General features: G+C 33.8%; 2 protein-coding genes across 3 annotated transcripts; both read left to right on the forward strand.

Annotated features, from left to right (window-relative positions):
• Positions 1-1,323: 1,323 nt before the first annotated feature.
• On the forward strand, positions 1,324-5,055 carry LOC149405656 (uncharacterized). Of its 2 annotated transcripts, none has more exons than XM_089607915.1 (7): positions 1,324-1,590; positions 1,914-2,261; positions 3,829-3,967; positions 4,066-4,211; positions 4,329-4,394; positions 4,474-4,545; positions 4,634-5,055. In XM_089607915.1, exons 2-7 carry the CDS (start codon positions 2,064-2,066, stop codon positions 4,736-4,738), a joined length of 726 nt encoding a protein of 241 aa, XP_089464041.1. In that variant the 5' UTR covers positions 1,324-1,590; positions 1,914-2,063; the 3' UTR covers positions 4,739-5,055. The 2 variants fall into 2 exon arrangements, with proteins under 2 accessions (XP_089464041.1, XP_089464042.1); XM_089607916.1 differs by having other exon boundaries at positions 1,329-1,590; positions 4,332-4,394.
• A 3,107-nt stretch (positions 5,056-8,162) lies between these two features.
• Positions 8,163-11,018, forward strand: LOC149405657 (uncharacterized). Its single transcript, XM_089602070.1, has 5 exons — positions 8,163-8,370; positions 9,117-9,235; positions 9,779-10,340; positions 10,433-10,542; positions 10,638-11,018. Exons 2-5 carry the CDS (start codon positions 9,170-9,172, stop codon positions 10,668-10,670), a joined length of 771 nt encoding a protein of 256 aa, XP_089458196.1. The 5' UTR covers positions 8,163-8,370; positions 9,117-9,169; the 3' UTR covers positions 10,671-11,018.
• Positions 11,019-14,387: the final 3,369 nt, after the last annotated feature.

Consider the following 14,387-nt stretch of genomic DNA (forward strand, 5'->3'; position numbering starts at 1 on the left):
AGTTCTCTTGTCATGTGTGATAAGGTTATTTGTGTACGAAAGAAAGTTGTAATTTTGTGAAGGTTCTCAAATAAACTCTAATCGAGTTAGTTTGACGGGAAAGACCCTTAGACCGTTAATGTCGTCATTGTCCTATACTCCCAACACTTTTCGGCTATGTGTCTCACTTTGGCCTCATGATAATTATCACGTTTTGAATCAAAGTAAATCCTTATGTGTTTTTGGTAGGCTACTTATTTATTTATAGTTTTTTTTAGTGTTTCAAGCTTTTGTAGCAAATTTTGATAGTTTGGAAGCTCATATGAGCACATTCAAGTCATTCGGGACATCTTATCTTGGAAGCATTTCATATAATTTTCGAAATTCGTCGACTTGTAAAACAAAAGCACGCCGTGCTCGCCTCCAATTGAGTCGCTCTCATAAATTGTTTACGTAGCACATCGCTAGTACAAATTTGCTAGTTATTTTTTTAGTCTAGGGGACCTATTTGGTATGGATTCATTATATAAAGCCGAGAACTCGAAATTTAGAGATAAATTTTGACTTCTTTGAATTATTAAATTTTTTTTAATAGTGTTTGGAGAGGTTGAAAATGTTATTCACTGTCATTTTATATATTTTTATTTATTTATTTATCTACCTCCATTTTTATTAGAGCTGCGATATCCAAATGGAAGATTCGTGATTCGTGAATTTAATTATATTGGTCTAGTTTTCGATATATTTGCGTGATTATATCAATGCTTATTGTATATTCAATGCTTGATTATTATTGTTTAGTATTTCAAGGACTGGTTAGGTATAATAAATATTTGTGATTTTGTTATAATCAACATGGACATGGTTATAGAAATTATGGACTATTTTTTTTAACCAATACTTTCGTAATATCAAGTTATCGAATTTTATCGACATCAACATCTCGAACATTATTGCTCTCAAAATTACATAAATTACTAAAATCCACAATATAACGAGACAATTGTGTACATGCATTATTTTTGCTCACACAATTTTATACATACATGAAACAACAACATCAGTTTGATATTTTTCCACATTCTTGGTCCCACAAAGATCACAAAGGCAGATTTGCTCTCTCGCAAAGAGACGGAGAAAAATAAATAGAGAGAGAGCGAGAGAGAGAGATAAATGAGCGATTGACCGGAAAACCGGCTAACTCCACCGAGCCGGGCCGATTGAAGCTTAAGAAAGAAAAGACAAGAGACAATGACTGTAACCGGCTATTTCCGGTCGCCGTACGGCACATGGCAGGTCGTTTCTCTGGCAGTTGGTAAGCATTTACTATGCTCTCTCTCTCTCTCTCTCTCTCTCTCTCTCTCTCTCTCCACTCTATTCATCGAATTTTTCATTTCTGACCAATTAATAATAAAAAAAAAGAGCTTCAACTTCAAGTTCAACTTCAAACTTTATCATCTCAAATTCTCCACATTCATTCTCTCTGAATTCAACGCGATTCTTCGACACTCTCTCTTCTTCCAAAGTAGTTGATCTACGCCATTGCAGAAAAAGAAGAGAAAGAAATCCTTAATCGTTTCACTCTCTCTCTCTCGCACTCAATCGAAACAGGTAATTTTGCATGTAAACGAGCTTTGTGTCTCATTCATTTTCATGGAGTGAAACAATTCAATCGCAATTGTCGATAGAATGTGTCTCGTTGCTGTGAAATTTGTGTGTTTCTTAATCTTAGGGTTTATGTTCGACTAAAAATGGGTTTCTATTTTAGAAACAATTCTATTTAGTTTCTCATGCAAATTTTAATTCCCAATAATAATAATAATAATAATTTCATTTAAACTTTATTTCACGATTTCCAGGTAATTAATTAATTAAATCCTCAAATCACTCCATTATAATCTTAATTTTAATTAATTAATTAATTATTGTTTCAGGCTAAGCTACGACGGTGTTCCAAATTCCAATTCAATCCCCACTGAAAACGATGATAGAAGAAACGAGAGGACACACATGGATTTTTATTTAATTTAACTAATTTTTTCCAGCTCTTTAATTTCGCGAGGCTGAAATTACGGGAAAGGATAATGTTGGAGAGCGAAGTTGGGCTGTGTGGGTCGAGGGTATTATCGCCATTAATAAGTGGAGATGAGTATGAAGAGCTTTCGGTTCTGCCGAGACACACAAAAGTGATAGTGACCGGAAATAATCGAACGAAGTCGGTTTTGGTGGGTCTTCACGGCGTTGTAAAAAAAGCTGTTGGTTTAGGAGGATGGCATTGGCTGGTAATTTTTCCCAACTTTTCAATTCATTTTAGATATATAAATCAAATTATAATGTGATTATCTTTTGTTTTGTATAGCTAATAAATTTTGGATGTGTCCAATTAGTGAGTGTATTTCTTTTTTCATTGATTTGATTAGTATTTTTTTTATAATCTCTAATTGTATATCTATTAATTTGAGGTGTATTGTGTTTATTTTTATTAATTTTAAAATATCTTGTTTAATTGATTTGATTAGTATTAGTACGTAGTGGTGTTAGTAGTTTTTAATCATATCTAATTGTCTATCAATTCATTTGAGATGTATTGTGTTTGTGTTTATATTAATTTTAAAATATTTTGTTTTATTGATTGATTAGTAGAGGTGTTATTTTTATTTTTATTTTTTAACAATTGTGTCTTTGCGGAAATATATATTTTTTACATTAATCTTTATGCTATCATTGTTTATTAATTGACGGAATTTGTATGTTTTTTTCTTTTTTAGTAAACTGAGGATAATGTTGAAAAAAGAAGAAGATGTAACAGAGGATAAAAATGGGTAAAAGCAATCACTTTTTAATGTTCCTTCCAAAAAAAAAAATTCACTTTTTAATAAAAAATAAAAAAGCTAATTACTAAAGCTAGATTTTTTTTACTAGTGTTAGAAAAAAGACTAGTAAAAAAAAAAGGAGCGTGATTTGGCGCGTGGAAAAGCGAGTGGATATGTCAAGTAATAGGGTTTCGGGTTTAGGCTGAGAGAGATAATTATATTTAACACGTATATATATATATAATATAATTGTCTTAGCCGTAATCAGATTGGGATAACCTGTGTAAGTGTAACTGCGACCAATAGACTAACAATTTATCAAAAGCAGTTATGTCCGACAATGTAAGTTGACCTTAGTCTTCTTTTCTCTCCCTCTCTCTCTCTCTGTACGTCAATTTATAATTTAATAAACCCACAAAATTCGATCTGGTTATTTATTTAGTCTAGTGGTGATTTTTATGAAGTTCATGAGATGAAATAATATTGATTTATATCACTCTTAACAGATCTCCAGTTTCTGGATTTTTTTATATAATTTTTATTTTATGATTTACTTTTATATATATTTGGTCAGTATATCTGTTTCTTCTGTACCATTTATTTATTTTATTGGGGGAAATTGTCTTATGTCTCTTGTATTTTGCTGTTTTGTATATTTATTTTATAATATAGGGGTTTGTTGAGATCTGCCTGTTAGCAACATATTATAACTATGACTGATCTGTCTTTTTCTTTAATCATTGTTGAATTTTGATAGTAATGTATTTGAATAGATCTTATGTTCTTATACGCCGTTTAATAATAACTGCGAAGATTATCGATTTGATTGGCGTGACATACATCGTGCCGGGTATTTAACTTGGAGTATACGGTATTTATTAAGAGTAGTATTAATTTGACAAATTAGTGATTTTTAATTGTTCATTTCTTTTCGGGATAAAAATCTAACCAAGTCGTACCCGTCCCCGTGTATTTTCTTATTTTGATTCCTCGATTTATTGATATAATAAATAAATCATGGTTTGGTAAATGCAAGGTCTTGAAAAACGGTGTTGAAGTGAAGCTTCAAAGGAACGCGCTGAGCGTGTTGGAACACCCAACGGGGAACGAAGAACACGACTTTGATTGCGAATCTAGCACCAGCACCGAGCTCGGCTACAAGGACCTTGATTTCTGTAACCTTTTTTTTATTTTTATTTTTAAAAATTACCTCCTATTGGTGAATCAACAGGAAAAGCCATATTAATTAATTATTTGTTAATCATCGGATTAGGTAGTAGTACGGAGCTGAGCAAACCGATCAAGTTAAGGGCTAGAAAGAAAGTCAAACCCGTTGCCGCGGCGTGTTCTTCGTCGGCCAAGTCAACGAACCGGTCCGACGGTTACAAGGAGGTCCAATCCCTCCACACCCCTCAATGGGTATGGATCGATAACTTTTATTTTTATTTTTCAATTAGATTTTTCGAATTTAGCTCCAATGGATTAATTGTAGCAACATAAGAAAAAAAAAATTAATATGGTTTGAATGATATGAAGCAGAGCCTAAACTTTGGGAGGCTAGAGACGGATTCATTGCGGAAATATAGCAGATATTTCAAACTCGTATGTCTCTAATTGCGTGATCAAAACTTGTTCGATAAATAAATAAATTTTTTTATTTTAACTTGATTATTTTTTGCAGGGAAGCAATCATTGCAACCCGTCTAGGGAACAACTGATTATCGCGGTCGAGCAACATTTTTATTCACATATGGTAACATGATCTCTATACAATAATAACGGTCTATTTTCACGAAACCTTGTCTGTAACGGCTAGTTTTATATATTTATTTATTTATTAGGAGCTGAGAGAAGAAGCGGTGATCGCCGAGTTTGCCAAGGCAGCCGCGAAGAGAATTAAAGCAGCGGCTTCAGCCGAAAAGCGAAAAAAGCGTGCTCGTGTATGAAGCTATATTTATGAAATTCTCTCTTTTTATTTTTTAGATGAAGCTAATTGTAGATTTTGATTCCTTTAGTTTCAAAAGTATTGTTGTGGCATTGGTTTGGTTGATGCCCTTATAGAGGATTTGATGGCACAAAGATCTCATCATTTAAGCCACAAATGTGATATGATATGATCACATCATGTTCATACTCACAAAATTTGGTTATTAGATTTTTTTTTTAGTTTGCATTATACACAGGAGGGAACAAGGGATTGTGTCAAAGAATTCCTTTATGATAATAAAAGTTATTTCAAAATAAATTGAATTATGTGTGGTTATTGAGGTTGGTGTGGTTTTGATTTGATGATTGATCGTTATTTTATTGGAGTTGCCAGATTCTTTGTGATCACAAAGACTATAAAATTAATATATAAGTAACAACGTGACATGCATACTGGAAGTTAAGAATTATTGATTGGAACGAAAGGAAATGAACGTGAATCTCATCAAGAACGATAATATTAGGACAAAAATATCATGAAATTTTGTTTTGAACATTTTAAACGATAATAAATATCACAAAAATATCTCGTTTGAAGTGGGTAGTTTTATAAATTCTCGAATTTTCAATTTATTTATAAAGATCTATTTTTTTCAATTGATTTCGTTATTTTGGTTTAATCTGTAAATAAGAAAAAGTTAAATAAAACTACAAACAATAAAAAGAAAGTAAGATGAATAAAACCAAATGAAAAAGCAGTGAATATATTTAAGTCACCTTATTTTTAATATATTTTTTTAATGATAATACTTCTCATCCGCATTATGAATACTTACTACGAGAATATTTTGTTTTTTGTGTGCATTTTATATTATTTAAAATATTCGTATTCGAATTAAAACATGATTTGTTTTTTAAACGCCGAATGAAGATAATATTCGCAAAAATAAAGAAAAATATGGTGAAATGTCGAATTTAACGCATAAATATCACGTGTCTTAATGAAATGTCGAGTTTAATTTTTAGTTTTAAAAAATGTCGAGTTCATAGCATCTGTTTAACTAAAATGACGAAATTATATCATAAAATTGATAACAGTATCACAAATCTCTCTTTCATTGATATTAACTATTATATAAAAAAAATCGAATACCAGTACTCTAACTTCCAAATTCCAAATTTTGAAATAAAAATAACCTTATTTGAAATTAAATAATCAAATTCATATCTCCCAAGAGATGACTTCATTCCGTGTTCGAATTGTGACCCTGAATCATGAATTCTCTGTTCAAATTTGTGATTTTGATGATTATCAACTATCGGTTTCTACCGATTTTCATTTTTCTGTGCTCTTCACGATTAAGAGACTGTTGTTTATTTTTTAGTTTTTAAATAAATTACATACGATGCGAATGAATAAAGATAATTGGTGTTTCCATATTATTGTAGTCAACATCAATGAAAAGTCAATAAAAATAAGATTCGTGACATTGTCGTCTATTTCAAATATAATTTCGTCACTGTTTTTAAACAGATGTTTTGAACTTGACATTTTTGAAAACCAAAAGTTAAACTCGATATTTTGCTAAAACACGAAGTATATATGTGTCATTTTCTCTAGATATTATGTATAATCTTAATGAATTTTTCTCTGGATATTTAGCTGGTGAGTATTCAAACAAGGGCGTTCTAGCTTACTAGCCTTTTTAAAACTTAGAATTGTGAAATAGCCAATGTTTTAGTAATATTTGATAATTAGTCGATCTTTGATATAATAAGACATAATTACACTTATTTTTCCCCTAATTCTTTACCAAAAATAAATTAAATGAAAATAATTTATCTATACCTAAATACTATCTCTCTCTCTCTCTCCATCTATCTATCTCTTCGTTACATTTTTAACCATAACGAAAGTTGAAAAAAACAGTATCGCAGTTAATATTCGGTAATAACTGTTCATAGGTTTCTGGTAGACACTTATTAACAATTATTACCGACTATTAGTTGAAGCAAAAACCTATTAACGGTTATTAACGACTATTAACTGCGTTTTTTATTTTTATTTTTTATGTTTTTTACCTTTGTCCATTGCTAAAAAATGTGACGAGAGAGAGAGAGAGAGAGATAGAGAGAAAGAGTGAACGTGAAAATAGAGAGAGAGAGAGAGTGTGAGATATATGAGATCCTAATAATTATGGATTTTGAATGATAAATTAGATTTTTTAATTTCGAAAATAAATTATAGAAATTGGCTCAACAATATTAAAGACTAGCTCATGTTTCATTTTATTAAGTAAATAGCCAAACTTTAATAGACTACATAAACTACCTCTATCATCCACAACCTCCCTTAACCCTAAATCCTTCCATCTCACCGCCATCCCAAACCTCTCCGATGACGACTCTTCCACCACACCCGCCGCCGTCATGCCCTCCTGCTCCGGGATCTCGAAGCTACGACGAGTCCAAAGACTGGATTTCTCGCATAACAGTTTCACCGGCGAGATTCCGGCGACCGAGCTCACACGTCTCCCAAGACTGCTGACTCTATGCCTCGAGTCGAACCGGTTCGACGGAGGCCTCGACGAATCCTCGCCACAAAAAAATAAGAAGAGAAAGAAAAATCTCTGATTTTGTTGATTCACTGTAAATTCGCGAATATGTTAATTTAATTAACGTACTGGAGTGAGTTAGGTTAATTAATTAACTGATTCGTGAAGGACTTGAAATTCACACAAAATTTACAAAAACAAGAACTTAAGTCAATTGATATTCAAAACATTCAATTAATTAACTTAATTCATAATTCAATCATTTAGTAAATTAACTTTACTCACAAAAAAATCAGAAACTAAGCTAATATTCAACCAATAAGTTAATTAATTAACATAACTCACTCAAGTACGTTAATTAAATTAACCTATTCGCGAAGGAAGTGATGGCATTATGGTCTGAGCCGAATATATGAGTTATTTGCTTAATAAAATAAAACTTGGGCTATTCCCCCAATAAGAATGTCAAACTTGGCTAGTTACAACAAATTTCGCATATATTAACTAATTAATAAGGGTAAAAATAGTATAAACAATGTGCCACATAAGCAAAATGACTAGAAATAAAAAAAATCTGAAACGTATGACAAAATGAAATTCTTAAGTTTTAATAGGTTTAGTCAATTACAAAACTCTCCAAACAATGATTTCGAATATGAAGTATTTAGGGAATTTTATTTCCAAACCAAGGTAGGGATGTAATTTCCCCAGACGGGGCAGGAAAGTCTCAGCCTTCAAGCCCAAAACCACGCAAAACTCCACGTGCCATAACGTCTATCAACTTGCGTGGAACTCGAGCGCAGACATAATTCATTTAATTTATTTTATTTTAATTTCTCTTTTCTGTTTCTTACCAAATTCTTCAAAACTTCAACTTTTCCAAGTCCATTTTTCCACTTCAGCTATTTCTCTCTCTCCTCTCTTTAAAAAGCAACAGCCATAGATAGAAGCTCTCTCTCTCTCTCTAGCTTCTCTACTCTCTCTCTAAAAAAACTGCCCGGGCTTTGTCTCTCCAGAAACGTCTTTGACGTTGAAAATCCGATTTTCATTTCTTTGGAGACATTTCGATTCCTCTCAATCGATTTCATCTCCGACAGGTAATCCAATTCTCTCCTTTCTATTCACTTCCTTTGATTTCTTGCATTGTTTATCTCGAACCGATTCCCGAACAATAATATTCAAAAAGAGAAATCGAATTCGATGATCAGCTGAAACTTACGCAGTCTTATGACGTATTTTTGTATGTTTTCTTTATAAGTATACATTTCTGCAATTCGGTACGTTTCCGTAGGTTATTAGTTTTTTTTTTTTTTTTAATGATTCTTGATTTAGTATGTTCTTGAATTTTATAGGTTTTGATTGTATTGTATTTGAATATGAAAATATTGCAGTTTTCTTGCTTGCAGTTCTTTTGCTATACTAAACCGTATCATTAGATTTGAACTTGGATTATTTCATTGCTTGATTGCCTTTAATTGTTCAATAACTATTTAAGTCTTAGCCAATTGAGCTATGCTGATGGAGGTTTTCGAATATGCGATCACATGGCATCTAGATATGATTGTATGGACCAAGTTCATTGAATTGCTATTTGCCTCTGAGATCACATTTTACACTCGGCATTTCTTCGAAAGATTCCATTCAAGATTCTGTACTTTCTGCGGATTAAAAACCGAGTAGTTCTCTTTTTAGAGTGATTTCTTTAAGAATAAAACAGCGTTTCTTGTTTCGATATTGCATTGTGGTTTCGCGACTCTCTCCGGTTCTTCTTGATCGATGAAGCGCGATGTCGATATGGATGTTATAATTTTGTTTTCTTCTTCTTCTTATTCTTTTCCTGTAGCGGAGAAAATGCCACATCGAGTTCCAATAGCACGGAGATAACGAAAAATCACAATGGGAAATTGTTGTTGCTGTGCCTATACAGAAGGCCAACGGACCAATGTACAGACACACCGTTACGTATGTATTCTTTTTCCCATGTTTCAATTTCTTTTTATCACCACTACACTAAATTAGCCCATATAGCCTTGAAAGAACCGTAATATTCTAGCCAGTTGTAAGAAAAAAAATAAAACTCTGTTATAACATAAAACAACCATAGAGTTCTAGAGCCTGATATTAGGAGAGAATTTGTTTTGCAATGGTTATGAATCTCGAATATCTGTGCAATATATATCTGCAGTTATCAACCATAATATTCTAGGCCAGTAGTAGAAAGAAAAAAACTTATATGAACCATAAAGTACTAGAGCCTGATATTAGGAAAGAATTCGTGTTGTCACAGTTATCAAGCTCGAATCTCTGTGCAGTATATATCGGCTGCCATTGGAACTCTCTTACACATAGCCTTTGTTAGAACCATAATATTCTAGCCAGTGGTAGGGGAAAAAGAAAAAGAAAAACTTATACGAACCATATAGTTATAGAACCTGATATTATGAAAGAATTTGTGTTGTCACGATTATAAAGCTCGAATCGCTGTGGCAATATGTATATCCGCAGCCATCCGAAGAGCATGTCCCTCTGTCTGGCCCGGCCCATCTCGTGTTCGGCCCCAATTTGGACATGTCGATCCCCGACACTTACAGAGCTCCTCCGGCGCCGATGCCGTACGATGTGGTTATCGGACGCCCCATCACTCCTCCTCCTCCACCGGCGACGAACGACAAGAGCAGTGGCGGGGCGAACGAGGCGACGGATTCAGATTCCGTTCAAGACTCAGGCGTCGCCGGAGACTCAGGCGTCGCCGGAGACTCAGGCGTCGCCGGAGACTCAGGCGTCGCCGGAGACTCAGGGGTCGCCGGAGACTCGGGCGTCCCCGGAGACTCAGACGTCGCCAGAGACTCAGGGGTCGCCGGAGACGGCGAAGTTCGAGCTCCACGAAGCCCCGACAGGATTGAGGACTTGAATGAAGAGCCTGAGAATCGAGAGTCCGAGCGTAACGAAGGAGCCGAGATTGAATCTGACGGCGCGAACGAGTCGGGCGTTGGATCGTCGAGGCCGGTGGAGGAGGCTGGCGTTTCGACTGCCGAGGAAGAGGATGCTTGTCCGATATGTTTGGATGGTAAAACTAAAAAAATACCTTCTTTGACTGTGTGCTGTTTGTTTAAAAAAACCCATCTTTGACTGAAGAAATGCCTTTCTTGATCGTTGCAGAGTACGACACAGTGAACCCGAAACTCCCAACTAGGTGCGAGCATCATTTCCACTTAGCGTGCATTCTTGCGTGGATGGAAAGAAGTGAGACTTGTCCCGTGTGCGATCAGGTTTGCCTTTTTTGTGTGGCGTGCTTTTTTTTTTTTTTTTTTTAAATTAATTTTTTTATTTCAGCGCTCTTATGTTAATTTTTGTTCCGATACAGGAAATGGCATTTGATCACCCGGCTGATCCCTAGCTCTCGACAACACGATTCATTTTGGTAATTAGTGTTTTGTTGTTGCTTAGAACGGTTTTTGAGTAGCAGACATTTCTGCGAAGAACAAATTTTTTTTTTTTTTTGGGTCAGTTAGCTTTGTAAGAAATATAGATGAAACGAAACGGAAAAGGAAAGATTAGGAAATGAAAAAAAAAAAATTGGTAGGATCTGTTTCCCTCTGTTCAGGGAGTAGTAGAAAATTTTGTGAAGATTGTGATTCAATTTTTGTCATTTTTCATTGTATTTGGTGGTTAATCTCAATAAGCCTCCAGTGTGAAAAGTAAAAAAAAAAAAAATATACATAGTTTGCAATTTATTTTCGCCTTATAGCTTCTTTCATGTGTTTTTTTTCCCCTCTCTGAGCCTGCTTAAATGTTATCATTTGATATTTTTGAATTGTTCTGTAAATGAATCACACGGTCCATCTGAAAGGCTTATTATATTGAATAGAAATATCTGAACTTAACATCTAATCCTTATATCCAAATGAGTCATTTGAATATAATATTGACTTGGTGTTAAGACTTTAAGAGTGACTTTTTAATGGACGGGTTTATTCCACTAAAAACAATGTGGTTTATGCTATTGATTTAATCAAATAAAAAATTGAGGGTACACTAATTTTGGACACTAAACTAAACATTGATTTGATTAAACTTAATTTTCAGATATTTTGGGCATAGACAGGATATATTGAACGGTTATAGGATGAAGTGGATTGTATTAAAGAATACATTTTGTATTGGAATATGTGGGTTCTTGGCACCGAGATTGTTGGCCAGGAATATGCATTTGTTTAATGTTCACCTTTTGTTTTTAATTTGTTGGTAAATTTTGGTTTGGTCAATTTTTGATAAAATGATTGCTTTCGGTGAAGATAAAATTTCCATGATCATTGTGCTATTTCAATGTAGCCTAATTGATCAAAGTGCAAATTACCATCATGGTTAACGGTGTTGCAAAGTTAATTAGAAGTTTGACAGGAGAGTAATTAGTCCCACAAAACTAACACTAGGCGCTACTAATTACCTTGCGATTATCGGTGCGCAATTAAATTAGACAATTGCCGAGCTAGGAATTGAGTCCACAGAGACAATAAGTTTTGTTTAACAAAATTAAAAATACAACTAAAACCATTCAACTCAATAAAAAATTACAAATTTTTACGAGTATTCAACTTTTCTTTTAGTGTTGTATGATAATTTTATTATCGATACAAAAAAATTATTTATAAATATAAATAACTGAGGTGTCGTTTCAACAAAGGAATAATTTATGGCAAATCCCGCATGGAACCCGCGCGAGATCTCCCATTTCGGAAGCCCACGGAGTTATTCCGTAAATGTTCACTATTTTCGCAAATACCACAAATAATTTCACAAATACCGCGGCTGTGTTTGGTATTCATTTCAAAAAGTGTTTTTGACTTTTTAAGAAAAAATATTGGAAACAAAAAAGTGAAAGATGCGTATGATTTAATTTTCGGGTAAAATTTTTAAAATTTTTTTGAAGTTGTTTTGTAAAAAAAAAAAAGTAAAGAAAACTGAAAACAAATAAAAGATAAAGTGTGCGTTTGTTTATCAACTCAAAAACTGTTTTTGAGTTTTCAAGAAGTGAAAATAGGAAACAAAACTGGAAAATGTGTTTGGTAAGGTGTTTTCGGAAAAAAATTTCAAAAATTTTTGAAGTTGTTTTAGAAAAAAATAAAGAAAACTGAAAACAAATAAAATGTGTTTTTGAAAAAAAAATTCTTCTCTTCTCTCCTCTTTCTCCTAATCTTCTCTTTTCATTCTTTCAAAAATAAAAATGAAAACTATACCAAACACTTTTTTCAGTTTTTTCAATTTCTCAAAAACAAAAATGAAAACTGTACCAAACAGCTTTTTTAAAAACAACTGCAAAATAATTTTTCAGTCCAACTACATAAAATAAAAAACAAATCCGGCCTGAGTTAACTACCAAAACTTATTAAGGTGTTTTTAGAATTTTTTTTTTAATAATTTTTCTCCTTCTCCTCACCCGCGCGCGCAAGACTTAAAAAAAAAAAAAAAAAATCCGGCCACCGAGCCTCAACTTCTCGTCTTTCTTCTATCTTCTACTCTCTTCTTTTCTCTTCTTCACGCGAGCTCCAACACAAATAGAGCAAAGGAAAAACAAAATTTCAATCGGCCATCATCACCGAGCATCACCCTCGCCGCCGCCTTTTCTCTCCCTTCTTGCACCCTCTTTTCTTCTTCCTTGCTCGCGCTCGCCCAGCGCTCCATCACCGAGCCGCGCGCGCGCCGTCCAGCTGAGACCGAGCGACCGCCGTGAAGCGAGAGCCGCCGCGAGCAAGAGGACGCCGGTAAAGAAGAGGTTGAACGCCGGAGAGTTGAAACCCACCCAAAACGAGGTAAAATCCTTTTACCCAAATTGAATTTAAGAAATTAGGGTTGAGGATTGATTTTGGGGGTGTTTGGATTCCGAGTTAGTTTGGTAAAGGTGATGTGTTTTTGATGATTTATTGAGTTCAATTCTAGTGTTTGTGGTTTGAATTGGTGATTTGAGGATGTATACTTGGAGAAATTCTTGAATTTTGGCCGTGGGTCAATGTGTTTTAGGGCCGTGTGTGTTGTTTCTCAGCCGTGGGTTTTGAGATTGAAGTTCTAAATTGGGGATAATCATTGCGATTGATGAACTTATGTCGAGGCTATGATGAGTTGTGAATCGAATTGGGTTGGAAATGTTGGCCGTGTATCATTTAGCCGTGTGGTTCATAGTGTGAATCCGTTTGATTGGGAATCCTGTTTTGATGTCATTGTTTGAGGCCATGTTGATGATTTATGAGGATTGTTTTGCTGAAATTAGGAGGCTATGATGATTGTTGAAATGGTTTGGATTTGAGAATGTTTTTGTTGAGATGTGATATGTGGGCTCGGTTTTTGTTTGTGGTTTTTGAGATTGAAATGTGGTTTTTATGACAAGTCAAGTGTTTTGGGACAAGTTGCGAATTTTATTGACATGTTTAAGAATTTATGACAAGTTGGATTTTGTGACGAGTTGAGAATCATGTTAAGACCGCCGAGGTTTTGACTCGTGATCGTCTCCTTGGATCGTTCTCTGTGAGTTACGAGGCTGCCAGATCGTTCGAGCCAGACGCTTTCTGTGGAGAACCTGCAAACCCTTGACTCTCTCTTCATCCAAATCACCTTTGAAATCTAAAGAAGAGAAACAACAAAAAATGTGATTGTATTGCTCAAGCTATGTGGAATAATTATGCATGATTTCATATTTATGATGACAAAAAAATTATTGTATTCAATTTAGACAACAATATCATATTTATATTTTGTGTAGTTAAATATATGTTCGAAAAAAAATTGAATTAAGAAATTGTTTCCATGTACCAAACAGTTTTCATTTTTTTCATTTTTCAAAAACAAAAATGAAAACTGTACCAAACAGTTTTTTCAGTTTTTTCAATTCCTCAAAAACAAAAATGAAAACCGTATCAAACAGCTTTTTGAAAACAACTGCAAAATAATTTTTCAGTACAACTACAAAAATTAGAAAACAGAAAACAAAAAACAGTTTGAGTGAACTACCAAACAAAACCTTCGCTACTCTTTCTCTTTGATTCTGCTGTGTTTTATGTCATATATTTTCTAAATAAATTTCAGCTGTAAATCTGCTCGATGATGATTATTTTTGCTTTAA

Source organism: Urtica dioica, chromosome 2 (genome assembly GCF_054948205.1).
Source record: "Urtica dioica subsp. dioica isolate 48M chromosome 2, U.dioica_male_clone48M_v1_H2, whole genome shotgun sequence".
In the NCBI taxonomy this organism is placed as follows: Eukaryota; Viridiplantae; Streptophyta; class Magnoliopsida; order Rosales; family Urticaceae; genus Urtica; species Urtica dioica.

Bases quoted from the DNA above. Each gene is read 5' to 3' on its own strand.
- LOC149405656 (XM_089607915.1), top strand. From the start codon at position 2,064: ATGTTGGAGAGCGAAGTTGGGCTGTGTGGGTCGAGGGTATTATCGCCA. The intron at 2,262-3,828 runs GTAATTTTTCCC...GGTAAATGCAAG, and splicing joins TAGGAGGATGGCATTGGCTG to GTCTTGAAAAACGGTGTTGA. The intron at 3,968-4,065 runs GTAACCTTTTTT...TCATCGGATTAG, and splicing joins CTACAAGGACCTTGATTTCT to GTAGTAGTACGGAGCTGAGC.
- LOC149405657 (XM_089602070.1), top strand. From the start codon at position 9,170: ATGGGAAATTGTTGTTGCTGTGCCTATACAGAAGGCCAACGGACCAAT. The intron at 9,236-9,778 runs GTATGTATTCTT...GTATATCCGCAG, and splicing joins ATGTACAGACACACCGTTAC to CCATCCGAAGAGCATGTCCC. The intron at 10,341-10,432 runs GTAAAACTAAAA...TGATCGTTGCAG, and splicing joins TTGTCCGATATGTTTGGATG to AGTACGACACAGTGAACCCG.